The 22,797-nt window shown below is 37.4% G+C and overlaps 1 protein-coding gene across 1 annotated transcript in view; it reads right to left on the bottom strand.

The window, feature by feature from the left end:
- Positions 1 to 802: 802 nt before the first annotated feature.
- Positions 803 to 22,797, bottom strand: part of unc-13 — a 241,694-nt gene continuing 219,699 nt past the window's right edge. Inside the window, exons 24-28 of the mRNA XM_069315567.1 lie at positions 14,635 to 14,817; positions 12,266 to 12,358; positions 10,370 to 10,535; positions 7,280 to 7,406; positions 803 to 6,971 (exon numbers count right to left, since the gene is read on the bottom strand). Coding sequence (XP_069171668.1) covers positions 6,810 to 6,971; positions 7,280 to 7,406; positions 10,370 to 10,535; positions 12,266 to 12,358; positions 14,635 to 14,817 — 731 coding nt within the window. The 3' untranslated portion in view covers positions 803 to 6,809. The remainder of the gene's footprint in view (positions 6,972 to 7,279; positions 7,407 to 10,369; positions 10,536 to 12,265; positions 12,359 to 14,634; positions 14,818 to 22,797) is intronic.

Genomic DNA, 22,797 nt, shown 5'->3' on the forward strand with positions numbered 1-22,797 from the left:
CAGAACCCACTGAACAATACCTGCCGGGCCCAGGGAGGGAGATAGAGAGCAAACTTGAAGCAATTGGTGGTTTCCACTTGCTCCATGTCCAGGTCGAAGGAAGACAAGGAGGCAGGCTCTGGGGCAAACACATTGACACCAAGTCATAAAGCGGCTCTTGCTTGATAAGCAGAGTCCCTAGAGAGAGGCCCAATGATCCAATGACAGCATGCATCACAAGCCTCAGGTAGAATGTATCATCTACTCAGCAGGCGGCATGGTGGAGGTACTAAGAATGGCCATTAAAATATGACAAGATTGAGTCATGCTTAACAGGGAAAGAATGTAAGGGAACTATTAGTAGAAAGCATCAAGATATTACGACTATACTGCATAGCACTGGGAAGGGATTAGGATAAGGATTTGGTATGGGACAGACGGGGAAGGAATGGTGCCCAATCCCTTGGACGGTCGGGGATTGAACACTGACCTGCATGAAGCGAGAACGTCGCTCTAGCATCCAGCCCAATTGGTTGAACCATGCTTAACAGAGAGACACCATAGGGGTCCTCCCAGAAAATGCCCTTTAGTGCTTTTTTGAATAGTGTCAACTGGTAGCCAATATGCAGTCACCTAATAGTGACAAATATATTCATACTGTATTTACAAAATGTTAACATGAAATCTATTCTAATTAACACCATAAGAAGTTTAGACCTATACGTTACCTGTGTATTCTGTTCGAATATTTCTATTTTGGTATCGAACATATAATTAGCACATCTTCAAAACTATATGAGAGGAATGACAAGGAAACAAAAAATTATTCAAAGGGCCTTTATTTTCAGATAGAGGAATAATATTAACAAAACCAACTACAGGACTACAATTCACTTGGGAATTAATATGATATAATAATATGAATGCCAATAACCATTCACCATTGGGATAGAAGACGAACCTGTGAGCTGTACCAACAAAAGGGAAATAAAAAGACGACAATGTTTCATTCACATCTACCAACAAAACCCCAAAATTTTCGTCTTCGATCCCACTCACATTAACAAGAAAATCTGACGAGAATCTTCAGAGGACAGCGTCTATATTGTGATACCGAGTGGAAAATAAAACATATCTGATTTGGCCATCGCATTGGTGGTGGTGGATTGGTCGCGCATTTGGCAGTGCAGCGGTAGGATGCTTGGAAATTTGTTATACCCCGCTATATATGAAGAGACAAGAGATTAAGAGAAAGCATGACTACATTCACAATAAAGCCTTTTATGTTAACATGCACTTATTATACCCTTTGTATGGTTATCAACAGACGTAATACAGTGTTTCAAACGTTATATATAATTTATTTACTTCATACATGAGTGGTAATTAACTTATATGGCATACATGAAGAGTTCTCTGTTCATGAATACATAGATACAAGGATAATATATACTGTTGTTTTGCTCTAATGTGTGTGTGTTTGTGTATGTGTGTGTGTGAGACCTAGCTCTTCCATCCATTAGTATATAAACAAATGTTTCAATCCAATTTTTCAATTACATAAATATACTCCACACTCACCCATGGAACTTGTTTCATCTAAAACTGTATTCTGCACCTTATGCTGTACATTAAGAAGTGAAATCTACCAATGTGTGTATGTGTGTGTAATTACTTAAGTGTAACGACCTAACTGTAGTTACAGGATGAGAGCTACGCTCATGGTGTCCTGTCTTCCCAGCACTCTTTGTCATATAATGCTTCGAAACTAGAAGGAATGTGTGTACTCACCTAGTTGTGTTTGCGGTGAGTACACACATTCCTTCTAGTTTTTGTGTGTGTGTGTGTGTGTGTGTGTCACCACCTGTGCGTACACGAACTGCCATGTGAATGTATCCTTTGGCATAATGTACTCACCCAGTTGTAATCACCTAGTCGTGCTTGTTGTGGGGGTTGAGCTTCAGCTCTTTGGACCCACCTCTCAATGCAATGTATCAGCACCACTATGGTGTACATTATACTCAGCTGTGGGGTATACATATCACTGTGACTGTGTTTTTATGAATTTGTATTTGCATCCCCCTCCCCCCCCCTGCTAGCCAGCAAAGTTTAAATATCACTTAGAAAGTCTTAATAAGCTATTAATATTTTTTCCAGCAGCCACATTTCTTTGTTTATGTTATAAAGACAATATGCCTCCAACTTGACCAAATATTGGTGTATTGCTATGCCATAGAACCACTTTTAAGTGCTATGTATCACAAAAATGCACATCCTGCCACTGTAGTTTTCATAAAGTAGAATAGTTGTATGTAACATCTGAAGTATGTATTTTATGTAATTATCAGCCTCTACCAGCATTGCTTCATCTCTGAATATCTGTATGTATCACAGTGAAGCCTGTTTGCATCTTCATTCCAACAACCACTACCTGTGTTGTGTATTATCTATTACTTAGCAATAATGTGTCCTTGAACTGCCCCTGCACCCATCAAGTATGTTTGTGTATGTATTATACGTATGCCTGTGCCTTTATGCTAGCGACCACAATCCATGTTATGTATTGTCCAAGACAGCACCCACCAGCTTGCACTGCCTCTGCACTCCACCATCGCACTCAGGCCGGGTCTATGGTGATTCAACTAAAGCATCGTGGACCCCCAGGGACCTGTTATGGGTACAGAAAGGCACACAAGTTGTCAAAAATGGGATCGTGGTCTCCCATAGTTGAAGTCAACAAATGGGCAAGGTACCACCATGGGAATGAACTAAAGACATACCCACTGACTTTAAGTGAGAGAGTGAGAGTGAGATGAGAGAGTGAGAGAGTGAGAGAGTGAGAGAGTGAGAGAGTGAGAGAGAGAGAGAGAGAGAGAGAGAGAGAGAGAGAGAGAGAGAGAGAGAGAGAGAGAGAGAGAGAGAGAGAGAGAGTGAGAGAGTGAGAGAGTGAGAGAGTGAGAGAGTGAGAGAGTGAGAGAGTGTAGGTAGGAAGGTAGGAGAAAGAAAAAGTAAGCAAGAGAGAGTGAGAGTGTGTAATGCTTGACAGATCAAATAGGTATTGTTTTTATCGCACTCACGATGATAAATGACATATTTACATCAAGATGAGTGTAATGACTCAAAAGCTTTGAACTGAGACTTCACATATTTCCTGTAGAGCCTCTTTACACATCCTGAAATGATCACCACACCATTCATGCTGCAATAGGTTAGTAAGGTGGTATCATAAAAATGTAGCTGGGACACAGGAGGGAGTCTCAGTCTCTATGGTTGCCCAGGGTAAAGAGGTGAGAATCCCCCCAGCCTGTATGGAGTTGGAAACGGCATGCCAACACGTAACAAGATAAGTTAGGATTGGCAACGGAACAAACCTGGGATGTTATCTCATGCACTCAGATCTCGACTTATTCTGACAACAAAGCAAAAACTTAAAAGGGAACTTAAAATTTGTATTACATTACTTTAGAGTGGGTGCAAAGTTCCTAACATCCCAAGAATGTTCACTGTGCAATGGAGAAAAAGACTGGACAACAGAATGGTATAGCTTGAGTTTTTCTTTTTCTTGGGTATAAGGGGCAACTATGTACACAACATTGGAAGATTCTGCTTATCCTTGCTCGCACAGTCATGCAGTTGCTCTCCTTGTGGTCCTCCAGCAGCTCTTAGTTCCTTTGCCTGGCATCTCCTTGCTATTTTATCCACTTATTCCCTTTTAAATGATCTTTTTCAACCTTTGACCCTCCCCCCTCTCAGGCTACCCTTTTTCAGTTGTTTCCTCCCTCAGATCACAATTTCTTAATTAAAACCTTTATTTTTGTGTCATTTAATGTAGTTCCCTTATACTTTAATGTAGTTATCCCTTATTCCCCTAAACTTATGTAGTTCCCTAGTCAGATATTTTTATTTTTTATCTGTCTCATCTAAGGTCATTCTTATTTAAAAACTTGTACCCGCTCTCCTCTCCCCATTTCTAATTAATCTCCAAGAGTTTATTAACCAAGTTCTTAAGTCCTCGAACTTCATCTCCCTAAATCTAATTTTACTTGTACTAATTTGCCACTTGATCCATCATCTGCTATTATTGCTACTGCCCCAATGAATGAATTTAAATCCTACCCTTTTCTCGTCCAAAAAGTTTTTCCCACCTGTCCTGCATCTCAGGTCATTTCCCTTTGTTCAAAATCATCACCTTATAAAAAGTCATATGATCTTGATCCCTGCTCTTCCACAGTTTGTTTCTCGATTAAATTCCTTAAGAGACCAGTATTGGAGACTGGTCTTTGAGAATGCCCTTAAGAAACAGGGCATTCTCCTCACCTCGTTTACCAGATCATGCCATGTCCGACTTATTATGACCTCTTCCCATGCCTCATCTTTCTTCATTTCACTACCACAATATCTACACCTTTACAGCTCCCAAGATTATTCCCATTTATCAGCTCCCTGAGGGAGCCGGTCGGCCGAGCGGACAGCACGCTGGACTTGTGATCCTGTGGTCCTGGGTTCGATCCCAGGCGCCGGCGAGAAACAATGGGCAGAGTTTCTTTCACCCTATGCCCCTGTTACCTAGCAGTAAAATAGGTACCTGGGTGTTAGTCAGCTGTCACGGGCTGCTTCCTGGGGGTGGAGGCCTGGTCGATGACCGGGCCGCGGCAACACTAAAAAGCCCCGAAATCATCTCAAGATAACCTCCCCCCAGTAGGCATATCTCCAACCTCCATATACTTCTGAGCACTCTCCTTTCTAATCATACAGTTAACCAACAGAGTATACCTTCAGAGAAGCAGGCAGCACTGTTACTGAGAGTCGTCACTTTACCACAGTATTCCATCTAGATTTCTAAAACTACAGATGTTTTCTGTATGAAATCTTAAAAAAATTATGATCTATATATTCAAATAATTTTGTTACAATTTGAATACAAAATTTTGTATTACTTCTTGGGCCACTCAAAATATTTAGCCTCTAAATTTAAGCTACTGCTTTATAAGATAAGTTCTTCCATTAATGCAATTTTTCTCATTGTGTACATTTGGTTTACTTATAAAAAAAAAAAAAAAAACTAATACCAAATGTTCTAGTAGTGCTTATGTTTCTCGATTTATAAAATCTGGACATTATTTTGACCTGGGCTCAGTAACCTCTGGTGCTCTGCTACACTCCACACCTTGTATAAAATATCCATGGATACCTACAGCTACCCAGTCATTACACTGGTTACCTTTTACTGCAAAAATGCAAACATGCCAATATTTAACAGGTACAATATGTGCCCGTTTGTTAAGAAAACATACTGATAATCCAGGCGTAACACACATGTACACTCACACACACACACACACACACACGCACACTGGTAAACATCAACTAGCAACAAATGCCTCTCTTAAAAGTCAAAGTAAACCTATGAAAGCCTCTAATAAAGAACATTTTCTCTGTGTTGTGAGTAAGAAAATGGGCTTTATTAACCGACCAACCTGGGCTTACTTTCGCTAATTTCGAGACAAATAAATGCACCACTAATTAACTAGTAGAACAATCAACATCATAGACCATATCCTCATGCTTTCCCATAGACCATATCCACTACGTCCGACGTAGTAGACCTGAACCAGCTAAAGTAAAAGTTAGGAAAATACATAACAATCACCCAATTATTCATAATTACAGCCGAGGACTAACCTAATGGTAAAATGATATGTACAATGGATTGCTTATTGAATCTGAGGTCAAAGGCGAAATATGAATGTGCACCTTTTGATAATATGTGCCAAGATCACATAGAAAAATAAGAGTTTGTGCTCACAACTTAAATCATGTGATTAATTCAAATATCCATTATTTTCTCACTTAAAGAGAAGTAAAGAGTAATGCAGCACAAAATAGCAGACTTACCCTATGACCACTTAACAGCAAATGGGAAAGTAACCCTTTAGGTTCAGTCATTTTCTTTCACACCACCACAGAAAATGGGACAGTAACATGACATTCGCCATGTTGAGGCTTCAAGCTACTGGGACACTTCCTTCATAATAATATACAGTATTACTGTAACTGGTATATATGTTGTACATCTTACCAGTATTGCATTATACAGAATGAACACCATCATCTTTAAATAATTCAAAATACTATTTTACAAACTTTTAAACAAGGGGTTTTGGAAGAGCAGAGAACTTGTGTTCCATTGCAACGAGAACACACAGCTTCTGTACGGATTTCTATTTTTTGTAACTCTGCACTTACTTACTATACCTTCTTGACGGTCCATACGTGTAGTCCAGGATAATCATTCCCAATACTGTATCACAGACATTCCCTCTCATAGTCCTGCATGGCTGCATCACACCTAGTTTATCAAACATGCATTTCTTTTGGATAACTTTTATTTCTGTGTAACTGTAAAATATCAACAGTGTAGTTTTCAGGTGATGATAGTTCAAACCATCAAACATCATTTAGTCTACAGTTTGATTAAATCCCTAAACTAACTTAACCATTAATTACCCCAATTATTCACCAGATTAGTGTTTGTGCTTATTTTTCATCAGTCAGCAGCCATGCACGCAAGCTTCACATGGATTGAGTTTCCATGGACGTTAGTGGTCACCTCTGGACTCAACCACTTAGGGATGAAGGGCCCCCCTCCAGTAATCTTGTGATGGGATTTCAGGTTTTCATGTGTCCTCCTTTATTGGGGAGCCATACACTAAAAGAGCTAGGGTTCTCTTACTTTTTACTGAGAGTTGATACAACCTGGCAATTGTCATCCATCACTGGATAATGGAGGTAAATTTTCACTAGAGCAAAATGCTTGCTCTGGAATCTGTCTACTGTGTAATGGGTGGCTCCCCTCTCACTTCTGACTTGAGCTTGACAAATTCCTTTGCTACTTCATCATTGGTCCGTTGACTTAAAATTCTCAACACAGTCCATCCAGTCTCATCCATCTGACAACGCTTGCCCAGGAAAAGCCATGTTGCACAGGAACCCTAAGGAAAGACCCCATGTCTGTGATGTTGCTTCAACTCATATATCACATTCTAGTTTCCAGTACAAGTAATAAAAATTAAATTCACATAAGAAATTATAGTATTCTTAAACAAAAAGTAAAATCCTATTTTATATGTTGAAGAATACTGTACTTATTTCATGATTAGAGTAAATCCTAAATTTTTTATATACCAGCATTGTAGGATAGTGGTATAGCTACTGAATATTTTGATCTTGCATATATTCAAAACTGACCCATTATATTTGATATTAAAGGTATTCAGACAAATTCGATATATGACGCTACCTGGTCAACAATGTCTCTAAGTTGAAGCACAGCCACGCCGACAAGACGATCATCTCGGGCAAAGCAGTAGTCTTTCACACATATGTGTAGCTCAAAGCTCTCTGGACCTTCTTCACTCCCAATTAAGCTGAAAATAGAAGAATTATGAATTCGTCTCATGAAATATATAAACTTCACAATTCTCAACTAAATGGCGAAGTAGAGGTGTAGACGATCTTTTGAAGGATTTCCGCCTATTTACCCTAAATTTAAGACATCCATATTTCTTCTTGACTATCCACTTAACTAAGCTGTTTCATCAGTGACTCTTGTCTACACTATTATTTTACACATGTCTATACAGTATATTGTTTAAATATCTACACTATACCCCCCTCATTCATTTATTTAAATTGTCATATTATTTTTCAACTACAATGTTATTTCAGAGTCAATTTGTACCTTAGTCATTTTCTTCATTTTATAATATTGCACTCATGATTTCCTTTATGATTTTTTTCAAAATCTGTAGTATCAAATCTGCATGCAAACCCTTTACATCTCTCAAATATAACTGGCTTGTGCCATTCACCATTCCTTTCATAGCAAATTTGACTCGTGTTACAACAATCATATTGTTTACATATAGCATTATCTGAACTCGGCTCTTACTTCCAATTTTTACTTATTCAAGTTATTAGATCGATTCTGTTTTAAACTACAATAATAATAAAAATGACTCTAATCCATAATAATTCTGAATGTTCAACATGTAGTCATTCCAAATTCAACTTTCTGACTCATTATGACTTCTAAAATGATCTGAGAGGCCACTAACCTAGTGGCCTTGACGACATTTAGCCGGAGAACAGGAAGCCAACTAACAAAACCACACTACTGTATATACAAACAATGCAGAAAGCAACTGGAATAAGCTGAGTGTGGAAGTGGTGGAAATCACCGCCATTCACAGCAACAAGGGGCAAATATGATAAAGTGGTGGAATATCAGGAAAAACAAACACACTAGGTACCCACCAGATAAAAGTCAGGACCTCAAGATCTAAATTGTTCTCCCCATATGCACAGCTATGTAACCATGTCTTATTTTGGGGGAATGGACCCCAACAGGAATAGCCAATGGAGCCTAAGAACACCACCATAGATGTTGGAAAACTGAAGACAGCAGTCAAATATGTAATCAGATGAGGGAAGCCATAAAAACTTGGATGAATATGCATTAAACAAGAAATCCAATAGGGATGAAGGATTGGGCCACCCCAAACTGGCACACAGACAAGCGGGCATGGTGGACGTGGACAAAGCGTTTTGGTGAACCAAACACTAAAACATATCTTTGAATACTCGGTAAGGGAGGAGGTAGGCAGCGACGGAGCACGAAAGTCAAAGTACACAATCAGCTGCAGTGTGAGTCATATAACACCACACAGAAGCAGGGATTGTATGATAGGCAGGTCCTAAACACATACAAACAGTCAGAATGTCTCAATGATTTTTGTCTTGTTTTAAGCCGAGAAGATTGTCTCTTACATAGTAACAGGTGCCACAGTGAAGAATACATCTTATCCAATGCCCAGAAGCAGAGTAACTCGAGAGGAGCTATCACAGAGTAGGGAGCCTGTGACTCCTCAGATCAGGTATCTCTGATAGGGTATAAGGAAATGTAGCTGACCCAAAGGGTCAGCTACATTTCAAATGGCTATTGTCAAAGGAAAATGCGATGTTAGGGAAAATAAAATGTGCCTGGCATAAAACACAATCGTGAACCATAAATAAAGTAACCTGGTACTCCCAGGTTGGAGTACCATCATGTTGGATGTCCCTGGATACGTAATCTTATTTGCAATTCAGATAAAGTATGAAGGAAGGCATACAATGTCTGATTATGCGAGGTGATGATATAGTTTTATGCATCGCACTTGTATGACATATGGGTGAAGCATTGCAATCTTGTGTGCTGCTAAGTTTAGTTTAGTTAGTTATGTTTAGGGAATGCCGAACTTGCATATGACCCTTCATAAAGTAACAACATTTCTCCAATCATGTATGTATATGTCTAAGTATAATAAATGAGTTGTTCTAAGCCATACAAGGTTGTATCAATGACTCCCTTCTTCAAATATAAATCTGTCGTCCCCATTAAAAAGGCTACTGTACTATATTATACTAACAACACATCAAAATAAATATTTGATGGAACCTAAACTAATTCCCTGCTTCATAGGTTGAGTTAGCTGCGACTTAATCTGGCAGAGCATAATCTTCATGGAGCCACCGAGGCCCTACCAGAAAGAGTCATTTTATTACATTCACAGCTGGATATTTATGCTACTGTCAGCTTACCAAGCACTTGAAAACCCCAACATTCAAAATAGTTTCTAGGAATGTTATAAACATCAATTATAAATAATAAAATTGATGCACAGATAAAAGAGCTTTAGAATCTTCTGTATATGGATTCCATCTCACATTGGAATAATACAACATGATGATACAAACATGATGATACAAACATGATGATACAAATATGATGATACAACATGATGATACAAACATGGCTGCTAAAACTGCATATAACAAACTTGAGTTTGAGTCAGAACTTCTCAATTTTTTTTTTTTAAGGCACATTACTTCAAGAAATTAGGGCTAAAACGAGCAATCACTGATATCCAGAGGGTGGAAAGACTAGAATAAAGAGCTATGATATATTTAGAGGTGAGAACTTAGAGATATGGATAGCACAAAACATCTAATAAAGTGTGACATTATAATTGCCAGAATTAAGCTGGGATATCATACTTATGACAGATAATGGCAGGTAGTGAATTTCCAAACAGTGAGCACTCATAACTGTAAAATGGAGCTAGGAGACACAATATTAGTGAATGCCCACTTATGAGACACTTATGAAACCTGGTTGTTAAATGATTTGTTGGGTCGTATTCAGGGGAAAAATTAGGATTAATGACCTGCCCGAAATGCTTTGCATGCTAATGGCTTTACAAGAATGTAAGAATACTTTGTATATACTGTATATATATATATCAAAATAATAACGGAAAATAGTCAAAAACGCTGAAAGAGAACTTACAACTGAACACTTTCATTGTACTTGGGTGACCAGCTGTTTGATTTAGATTTTGTGGCAAACTTTCTCTTCTTATCAGCCAAGTGAGGACCAATAAGGTTGACTTCGACAAAGGGTCGGAACATTCCTCCTGCTGTTGTTGGCCACCGTAGATCATTAGCTGCCACAACTGCAAAAATGACAAAGGAAAAGTAAACAGAACAATACATCAGACATATAAGAAAACTAGATGTGTTATACCAGTGCCATTCAGAAACAGACAAAAATATGTAAAGTACACAAAAATTGAATTGTACCATACATCACTCTGCTTCAGATACATTAAATACAAAGAATACAAAATATATATGTGCCTAAGAAATATAAGCCTAAGAAATTCAGTTCTTTTACCTCTAATATTGCAGTACCGTATTTGTTGGCATAATAAGTGTATTATGATGCATGAACTTATAAGTGTACTATCTAAAACTACCCAAACGTCTTAATGGTTCATCATTATCAATAGATCATTCAGTACTAAATATTCAGAATAAATATGAAATAAACTGATCATTGATTAATTATCAATAGGGGTTTTCCACTATGCATCAACTGATATTCCGGGAGAGGATAATGTATGTCCCTGTGGACCTTTACTGTCTCCTGCATTGCAGATGTGTTCTTCAGGCTTTTTAGGGTTCAGTAATATGGTATGAGCTTGATGCAGAGGGTGACACACACACATACACACACACACACACACACACACATACACTCTTGATATGTACTGACACCCATGCCACCTACCCTTGACACGTACTGACATCCAGCCTTGACATGTACTGACATCCAGCCTTGACATGTACTGACACCCAGCCTTGACATACACTGACACCCACCCTTGACATGTACTGATATCTGCCCATGACGCATGCTGACACCTGCCCTTGACACTCGCTGATACCCACCCTTGACACATGCTGACACCCACCCTGATGCCTGTAGACATTCATGTATCAACACATTAAGCATGAGGGCATTGATTAAGCATTGACTGTTCCATCAATGCTGGAGGTTATATTTATCAAGAAAGAAGAGATATTTGATATTCAGTATCTTCCACCGTTGGGTAAGAGTGACCATATCCTTTTGGAAATAAAATGTGCAATGTTTTATAATCTAAAAGAGAATGAGGAAAATGAATTAAGATAAATACTTGATTTTGAGAGAATACACCATGGGGAACTTAACAAGTTCTTTAGTGAATCTGATTGGAAAGATTTGCTGTTTAGGTAAGGAAGTATATGATATGTATGCCAAATTTTGTGAGATATGATGTAGTTTATTTTTTTAAAATTAACTTTTTTCTGTAGTTCAACAAATTGTAAGACGGCCAGAGAACAAAAGACAAAAAACAAAAAAACAAATGGAATCTATAGGAAGAGACCTAACCCTTAAAAATACCAGCAAAACAAACAAGAAAAAAAAACTACATGGCAGTAAGAAGGCAGAATGGAAGATGCATGCAAAGGATAAAATCCAGATGTTGAAAATGGGGGGAAAACAGATTCACAGAGAATGAAAACGAAATACAGTATATGAAACACTAAATGAGTAACTACTTAAGTGTAATTACCAAAGTGTAGTTACAGGACGAGAGCTACACTCCTGGTGTCCCGTCTTCCCAGTGCTCTTTGTTGTATAACGCTTTGAAATGTGTTCCAAAGAATGTGTGTTTGTGCAAATTTTGAGGTTTTCAGAGAATCAGACAAAATACATATTTCAGAGAACACAAAGTACATGGAACACAGAATACAGAGCCCAGTTGATTGACAGTTGAGAGGTGGGACCAAAGAGCCAAAGCTCAACCCCCCGCAAACACAACTAGGTGGGTGAGTACAGACACGCGCTGACACCCACCTTTGACATTGATCCGCTGTTCACCCGTTCCAGGATGAGTGTAGAGGTCCACCTGGACACTGATTTCACCAACGGTGCCTTCTTCAGTAGATCCTGAAGATGAAAAATAGTGAGATCCTAAATGATGAGTGAAGTAAGTGAGATGACCATTGTAAATTAGAGGGTCACTGTAAACTATGAAAAGTATTGAGAGGATCGGTGTAAAATATGGAAGGTATTAAGGTGACTGTATACTATTAAAGGTACGGAGAGAACCACTGTACTGAGAAGAAGACTACTATAGAAGGTACCGAGTTACTGTACACTTCAGAAGGTATTAAGAATGTTACTGTATACTTTCAAAAGTACTGAGAGAGCTCATTGTAATCTATGGAAGAAAGCTGTAAACTAATGAAGCTACTGAGAGGGGCACTGTAAACTATGGAAGGTATTAAGGGAGACTGTATACCACTGAAGGTACTGAGAGGAGGCACTGTAAACTATGTTAGGTATTAAGGGAGACTGTATACCACTGAAGATACTGAGAGGAGGCACTGTAAACTATGGAAGGTATTAAGGGAGACTGTATACCACTGAAGATACTGAGAGGAGGCACTGTAAACCATGTTAGATATTAAGGGAGATTGTATACCACTGAAGGTACTGAGAGGAGGCACTGTAAACTATGGAAGGTATTAAGGGAAACTGTATACCACTGAAGATACTGAGAGGAGGCACTGTAAACCATGTTAGATATTAAGGGAGATTGTATACCACTGAAGGTACTGAGAGGAGGCACTGTAAACTATGGAAGGTATTAAGGGAAACTGTATACCACTGAAGATACTGAGAGGAGGCACTGTAAACCATGTTAGATATTAAGGGAGATTGTATACCACTGAAGGTACTGAGAGGAGGCACTGTAAACTATGGAAGGTATTAAGGGAAACTGTATACCACTGAAGGTACTGAGATGGGCACTGTAAACTATCGAATAATTCTGGCCAAGGTGCAAATCAAGTCTAAACATGTTATATGCTTTGACCAGATTTTTTTTACTGTGAACTTAAATTACGTAAAATAAAAGTAAGACACAAGCCCAGTACTACCTCTGTGTTACACAAGATGATCGCTAACTTTATAAGTCAATCTATAATAAAGAACAAGCTCATGTGCTTGTGTTAATGTTTATACTGTATGTAAAATAATCGTGTCATGACATGCATAATACAGTATCAATATAATGAATTATCATAAGTAGTTTGTATTACAATTTAATGTTCATTAAAGTTACATACATCAAAACATTCTTTGAATACTACCATACCAGACTGCAAATTATGCATTAAACGTCTACATGCAAATACATATACAACTATGCAAATTACATTAAACGTCTACGACATCAACACAACAAATATATAGGGATATGAAAGTTATTGGTAACATGAAAAAAAAGGCATTCCACAGCAGTGGCTTAAACCAAACATTCTCTCAACATCCAAGAAATGCTTTTGTGTAACAAGATTCAAAATAAAAAAAAAACACCAGCTACCATAGTCTCTAGGAAACTGAAGAATGACAGACGTCAAAGAAAAGCCCAAACATCACCAGTGTTGAATATTTTCTTTGTCGTCATGCTGATGGCTGTACTAAGGACCATTTGACATGACACACTCAAGATGGTCTATCAAAAATGCAGTTTTCTTAAATGTTAGATTGTATTTCTGCATGGATAGCTATATATCAAGACTTTAACACTAAGTTGAAATCTCATCACATCTATTAAAAGTAATGCAGCACTGTTCTCTTACATACTCTATTATGAACAATGTTTATAAAAAGATGCTACTTAAAAAATGTAATACAGAATGGTATTTTAGCTTCTGCATTTCTGAATTGTGGTCAAGCATGAGTGAGATGATGGGAAGCTGCAGAAGGAAAATATTGAATCACAAGATGCTCTAGTTTATAATGGATACTACATTCCTCACTAGGCGGAGTGATACCATTCTCTCTAAGGCTGAGTTCGTAAACTCATATCTCCCTAAGGTGGGAACTGTTTAGTCTTGTTCCAGGGCCCAATGCCTTGGGAAGTACAAGGGGCCCTAAAATAAGCACAACAGTATTTGACGATATAATATCTTGTCTCGTCCAGTGCTTGTGATATATCTGGCAATGTTAGACATGAATAATTTCCAGGATAATTAAACTTATTTAAATATTGCTCAGGATTCTCACAATCACAGTCACCATGACACATATTTACGAACCCATCAAAATACTAAATATATATTGTGTATATATTTTTTCTTTCTAGGAAGACGCTACACGCTAGAAGAGAGGAGACGAGGCTTGACTGTGCATACTCCCGACCCCCTCAGCTTTACCTCTCTTATCACTCATAGACAGTTTCTTTCTGATTGTCTTTGCCTTAACTGGATCATCATCGTCCTCTGCCTCCGGTTCTTCACCATCCTCCTCCTCTTCTTCTCCTTCTTCCTCCTCCTCTTGCACTGGTTCCTTTTTCTTTTTCTTGGCCTTACCGGGAAACTTAGTGTCGTTTGCGGGAACTTAATGGGAGAAGGGAGGAGTCATGTAGTGCAGCCAGACTCAGGACTTAAGGTTACATCGCAGGTTCTGGTGCTGGTGGCTTTAGTGTGCAACTTGTCTATCATCTGGACTACAACTAATCCAGTCATTTTGTAGCACTACAGCTCTTAATACAGAAACTTATTAAATTATCCTGCAACTTATTTGTTAATTGAACAATTCAGAAAATGTCTCAGTAATTGTCTTTAAAAATCCAGTACTGTACTGTAACTCTCAAGAAAGTGAAAATTTATGTTGTGATCCAAAAAGCTTCTAGATGATAAGTATTTGAAAAACAACATTTTTGTATTAACAGCATAAATTAATATTTAATTACTGGAAATTAAAATCAATATTTAATAACAAAACAACAATAATACTTTTCAAAGATACAATACTTAAAAAATATTTCAAATGAAATAATATTTAGTAAATTATCTATGTAAATTACTCATACTTAAGATGTGTTGCAAAAGATATTTAACTTCTACATTAAATTAGAAAATACTTAATGGCTAAGTGAAAGAAAGGCAAGAAGATGCTGTACTCCTAAATTAACTTAGAAAATGCTGTGTGACTTCAAAGGAAAAAATATTTGATGCTATACTGAAGAAATATCAAGTGCCATGTGCATTAATATATAATGTTTACTGTCTGCAGCACCATCAAGTGCCATGTGCATTAATATATAATGTTTACTGTCTGCAGCACCATCAAGTGCCATGTGCATTAATATATAATGTTTACTGTCTGCAGCACCATCAAGTGCCATGTGCATTAATATATAATGTTTACTGTCTGCAGCACCATCAAGTGCCATGTGCATTAATATATAATGTTTACTGTCTGCAGCACCATCAAGTGCCATGTGCATTAATATATAATGTTTGCTGTCTGCAGCACAATCAAGTGCCATGTGCATTAATATATAATGTTTGCTGTCTGCAGCACCATCAAGTGCCATGTGCATTAATATATAATGTTTGCTGTCTGCAGCACCAGAGTGCTGAGGGGTCGCACATGTTCAAACCCCCGCAGCTACTTGCTTGAAGATGAATAAGTGAACAAATCAAGTGCACTTCACTACTGTACAACAATAACCTAACCCGCACGCGTGAAACAAATTGAAAGTGACGACTAGATAATGGTCCAGGATAAGCTGAAACGATGTCACTTTAATTTCATATATATATGTGTGGGTTGGATTATTTGTCTGCCATGTTATTGTGATTGTACTTCTCAGCATTCTGTACAATAGTTCTAAAAAGAAAATGAAATGACTTGGATGCAAGGGAGCAAACAACGATGTGTAATTATCAAAGTCCGTCATATAAATGTACAACAGTAAACATAGGGGGTGAAAATGGATTGTTACAACTATAGAGTCAGTAGTTCCCACAGTTTAAAAGTGTCTAATATATTTTGACTCAAGGAGCAGTAAAACTAAATCATCTTAAGCAAATTATTTTGTAACGTCCCACAGGTATTTTGGTGGTACATTACTTATATTCAATTGGGAAACCTTTGACAAGATGCTGGCTTCCTTTTCTTGTCGAGGCCACTAGACATGGAAGCCCTCTGTTAAATATTTTTTTTTTCAAAGATAATCACTGCTCTGAATACGTTGCCCCATTGTAGAACATATCCTCTCATACAGCCTTCTATGATGACTATATCTACTCATGTAGTTCTCATTGTATAACATATCTATCCATACAGCCTTCTATGAAGACCATATATACACTGTGTGTGTGTGTGTGTGTGTGTATGTGTATTATATATATATATATATATATATATATATATATATATATATATATATATATATATATATATATATATATATATATATATATATATATATATATATATATATATATATATATATATATATATATATATAATGTCGTACCTAGTAGCCAGAACGCACTTTTCAGCCTACTATGCAAGGCCCGATTTGCCTAATAAGCCAAGATTTCATGAATTAATTGTTTTTCGACTACCTAACCTACCTAACCTAACCTAACTTTTTCGGCTACCTAACCTAACCTAACCTATAAAGATAGGTTAGGTTAGGTTAGGTAGGGTTGGATAGGTTTGGTCATATATCTACGTTAATTTTAACTCCAATTAAAAAAAATGACCTCATACATAATGAAATGGGCAGCTTTATCATTTCATAAGAAAAAAATTAGAGAAAATATATTAATTCAGGAAAACTTGGCTTATTAGGCAAATCGGGCCTTGCATAGTAGGCTGAGAAGTGCGTTCTGGCTACTAGGTACGACATATATATATATATATATATATATATATATATATATATATATATATATAATATATATATTATATATATATATATATATATATATATATATATATATATATATATATATATATATATACATACACACACACACACGCACACACAAACAGCCATCATTGTAAATCACGGCTCCCCATACAGCTGTCATTCAAAATAAGAAAATTGTGTTCTATTACTAAGTATTAACCTAAGACCTATTACATGTACCAACAATTTTGGCTTTCCATTGTCGGGAACAATAAGCCAGTTAGGTTTGCCTAGGTTCCCCTTTCCAATGATTGACCTCTCCCAGGATACTACCTATTGACACCTTGGTGAACAGAGGCATCAGGTGTAAGGAAACATGCCCAAATGTCTTAAACTGACTGCACTAACTATTGTACTACGGGTCACAATAAACATATATATATTTACGTAATTTATTACTGTATCCTAAATTTAAATTTGTTTGTAAATTATCATTATTTGTATTAGCTAGAAATGCAAGTCACTTTAATGTTCAATTGAAAATTATAGAATTATTTTTTTATAAATTAGAATGACACAGCTGTTCATTTGCCTGAAATGCAGTGCTTAATTTGTAGTTTGATACAAAATTATACAATTACTGTATTATACAGGTACTCTCTTTAACATTATCATATGTAAATTTGTTATAAATTTGCCCGAAACGCTTTGCGTAATAGTGGCTTTAGGCATTGTATGTACTAGCTCTATCTATAAAGCCAACAAACTTTGTAAATCTCTTTATGTATGTACCTTACCTAAATAAAGATTATTATTATTATTATTATTATTATTATTATAAACAAACTACAGTACTGTATTATTATTATTATTATTATGTTGGCTTCATAAACATTTAGGGCTAGCATTCTCCTATATTCACCTGGTAGATACCAGCTATTACTAGTGGCCTTGAGACAGGGAACAAGAGAATCTTATAGCTTGCAAAGAACCCTTCATTTTGCCTGATAAGTTTTTCCAATTGTACTACTCTGGGATGGCCCCTCAGGCAGCCACCGAGAAGTGTACTTGCTTCGCTGGCTTTGGCATATTATTTCATCAATTAATGGTATGCTTAGGGGTGCCTTCTCACCATGCCCTGTGGCTGGGGGGATTGGTGCCCTCAAGCTACATAAACACCCTATTACCCCCCCCCCCCCCGAATATATATTTACGTAATTTATTAGTAGTAGGCATCCATCAGTCTGAGGAGACTACGGTGTTGTGCTCTGGAGTGGCCTCACTAGGGCGCAAAGCCAGGGTAGGTTAATATGGAGGAGAAGCTGTTACCCAGGCAGCAGGCCCTCCCTCTCCACGGCGCCGAAAGTCCCCATTGGAAAGGCGAACGCCAATAAGATTGGTTCCAGTGCCGTCGCAGGAACTGTGAGTTCCGGGGTTGACCTCGTAGTTGGTGAAAAAGGGCACAGAGACCTCCAAACCCGGAGACTGTAATTTATTACTGTATCCTAAATTACCTAACTTCCCTAGGCAAGGGAAGTTAGGGGACAACATAGCCTCGAGGCTATTTACTTCCTATGGTTTGTTTTGCAAGATTACTTGGCCAGCTCTAGTTGTGGCCTTCTAGTTTATTAACACATAATTGGTAGTCATATAGCTTTCAGCCAACTTATTTCAGAGATGAATTTGGTCATTCTGCATATACCTTATTTATTTAGTGATGTAATGTCTTGAAGGATGGGGGCCAGCATGTTTGAATACTGTATATTGTTCAGTTAGAGGCATGTGTGAGATTTGTACAGTTGGACGGTAACATTGGTTTTTGTATTAAACGGTTTATTTTAGTGTTTTATATTTTATATGGACAGATATTAGCCCTTACACTCTTCTATGTTACAGTATCTGTCATTTCCTTCTATGTTCAAATTGCCAGAAGAGATTAATCCTTACGGAATTTCAATACTTTATTTTCCCATGTGCACTTGGATGCAAAACTTTTAAATTGCTTAGCAGTTTAAGGGTTAAGCAACTTTCAAGGATTGGTGCACTATGCAGCTTGTTTTCATTTTTTAACAAGTATAAAATTTGAAGTGGTTTTCCTAATCAAAATCATGCATTATGATTCCTAGGTTTTTTAGGTTAAACTTGTGGGGCAGTAGTTTTCAGATTTTCTGCTACTTCCTTTTTTGAAGACAAGTTGCAATAAACACAAGATTCTAGTCTTGAGGCACTCATCCTAGTCCCAAGGATTTTCTGAATGGTAGTCTTAGTGGCAAGCATATCCAATTGGCTGTCTCTATCATTTTGAACTGAACTCCATTGACACTGTGCTTTGGATTTCTTTAATTTGCCCATATTTTTCTTATACTAAATTGCTGTCCCCATTGAGGCCACTAGGGAGCCGGCGGCTGAGTGGACAGAACACTGGACGCGTGATCCTGTGGTCCCGGGTTCGATCCCGGGCGCCAGTGAGAAACAATGGGTAGAGTTTCTTTCACCCCTGATGCCTCTGTTATCTAGCAGTAAATAGGTACCTGGGAGTTAGTCAGCTGTCATGAGCCGCTTCCTGGGGGTGGAAGCCTGGTCGAGGACCGGGCCGCGGGGACACTAAAGCCCCGAAATCATCTCAAGATAACCTCAAGATAACTAGATATAGTGGCCCTTAAATGAATTCCAATAAATATTCTAATTTTATGTTCCTTATTATATAACCTTACTGGAACTGGCATAACACTATTCTAATTATTTTCCTAAATGAACAGAATGCAAAACTTTAATTTAGGGTAAATCAGGTCTGACATTAGTTGTGTAAGATATGAAGATAACTTATATTCTTCAAGAGGTTCACATTTTGCTATTTCTTTAAATTTACTTCTGGTACATCATAAAACTTTATATACTTTTGATAATCTGTGCTAGTTTCCTTTCAATGCTACATTTAACCAATATAATATCTTGGATAGTAGCATTCAAGGATCTCCTAATAATTTTTTTGTTATTCACCTTCTTTGTTTTTTTTATTTTCAAAGTTGATATTTCATTGTAATTTTTGTTTTAATATATACTGTACAAGAGTTCTTACAGTCTTGTAAAGTCACTAGCAGACATAGCATTTTGGGCAGGTCTTTAATTCAATTTTTTTCCACGGAATATGATCCACCAAATTATTTAACAACAAGGTACCCATTCACTGCTAAGTGAACAGAGGCTACAGTTAAGGATTGGCGCCCAGTCAGTCCTCCCCGGCCAGGATACGAACCAAGGTGAAAGTGCTTGCGAAGCACCAGGCGAGTGCTTTATCACTGCGCCACAGGGACTGCTAATATCTCTCTCTGCCACCTGCATCATCCATTAGGTCTTTTGATTGAAAAATATTGTATTACATCTCCCAGATGATGTTCTGCAGTATATCCATTTGTTTTTGTGGTCACCATACGAGTAGGGGCCTCGTAGCCTGGTGGATAGCGCGCAGGACTCGTAATTCTGTGGCGCGGGTTCGATTCCCGCACGAGGCAGAAACAAATGGGCAAAGTTTCTTTCACCCTGAATGCCCCTGTTACCTAGCAGTAAATAGGTACCTGGGAGTTAGTCAGCTGTCACGGGCTGCTTCCTGGGGGTGGAGGCCTGGTCGAGGACCGGGCCGCGGGGACACTAAAAAGCCCCGAAATCATCTCAAGATAACCTCAAGATAACCATGTGTTTGAAGTTCTCCTTGAATATTATCCTCAAATGCAGAGACTGTACTCATATAATATCCAGCACATTTCTTCAAATGCTCAAAGAAATATTAGTTACAAGCTCTTGAGATCAGAACGGCATCAGGAAGGATCAAGATCCTTCCAGCCAAGTGTTCCCACCAGTTTCCTTATCCAGCATGCAGCACACAGCTATGCATTTTTGAGAATCCAGATGACACTCTTATTGAGCTATCAATAAACACCTCAGTGGATGCCACTTTACTGAAGATGCTGTAATTATAGATGAAGATTATAGATGAAGCACCAGAGTGACTGTAAACAAAAGGACAGTACTAAAGTTCATAATTCAACCGGATAAAATCATCAGGAATAATGGGGGGGGGGGAGAAATGTTGACAAGACACTCACTTTTTGTCCCTGTCGAGGCCACTAGAGGTGGTGGTCCTCAGGTGAATATAGGCGAATATCTATGCAGGTGGCACATAAACGCTAGGACTACACAAGAATAAATATTTCTATCTAGGTAGTGGCTATTAGAAAGAGCATCCGCAGGGAGGGTACTATGAAAACAAAAATGTGAAAAGTTCTGAATATAAATTTAGTTCTTAGAAGTTCTTAGAATTAAGGCCAATCATAAAATTAAATGAAAAACCCATTATGACACGTGCATAGTTATAAACTGCAGCATCAACATTCATTATAAGTGAATGTTGATAAAATATATATAAATTAATTAAATAAATATAAATGATTAATGTACTACATTAATATATAATGTCAAACTCTTTTTTTGGGGGTGAACTGGAAATTAAATTAAATAAATATGGATATATATATATTAAACATTTTAATAAGATGTTGTTAGTGCACACTACAGCCACCATTTTTTCTTCTAAGTTACACTGGCAAGCAAACCTGAACCTTATTCTTGCTGATCCTAAGGTTCATTTTGCAACATTTATCATCAAACATTACACAATTGGAAGGTGAACTGCCACTGACCCATTGCAATTTTGTTTGTAAATAGTGACTTTGAGATTAAACATATTTTTATGATGTGTGTGAATGTACTTGGGTGTACATTATATCTTGTACATGCATACAAAATACACACAAACAACCTAAGTAGATGAACATATATTTCCATTTAAAAGTACAGTAGAACCTCATTTTTGTATGCTGAAGAAAAACTAAAATTGCCAAAGTTGAATAAATAAAAATTCTTCTGTATATAAAGTGTAAAAAATTCTGGACATTATTATACACAAATTTATTTTTGTTTTTGTTAGTTTTACAATGTTTCGAGGCACGCAGTGAACCGTGCTCTCATTATGCCTTAAGCGCAAGCTTCTTATAAAAAAAGTCTTGCTAAAAAAGTTATCTATAAAGATTTAGTCAGTTAACCCTTCTTATTTGCAGCTTTTACTAAGCTTTTAATCTTCTTATAGCCTGTAAGTGTTTGTATGATATATATGTAATTACCTAAATGAAAAAAACTATGCATATGGTAATCCCCTCATCCTTGTGCAGTACTGTATGACTTATATTTTACTTTGAATTCAGCTGTAATTCCCGACCTGACTTCTGAATCCCGAAGGACTTGAACGTTTCATTTTTCTACAACTCGATTAACCAAAAAGGTGGTTGTTTTAATCTTTCCTCTTCTTTGCTTGCTTATTTCAAACGTGTGTCCTTTAGTTTAGTTTGCGACCAGTCATAGGATCTCTTCCTTATCCATCTTTTCTCTCCCTGACATTATTTTAAACGTAATTATAAGGTCTCCTCTTGCCCTTCTTTCTATAAATTTTAATGTCTTGTTTCTCTTCATTTTTCTCCATAGCTCCTTCCCAGTTATAGTACCCATTTTGCTACATTCCTCTGAACCACCAGTGACCTGTTTATGTCCTTTTTTGGGGGAAGAACTTCCCTTTGGTGCTCTCCAAGCTACCCATCTAAAACCCTGATCACCTACT

The sequence above is a fragment of the Procambarus clarkii genome, chromosome 81, assembly GCF_040958095.1.
Source record: "Procambarus clarkii isolate CNS0578487 chromosome 81, FALCON_Pclarkii_2.0, whole genome shotgun sequence".
NCBI classification, from domain to species: Eukaryota; Metazoa; Arthropoda; class Malacostraca; order Decapoda; family Cambaridae; genus Procambarus; species Procambarus clarkii.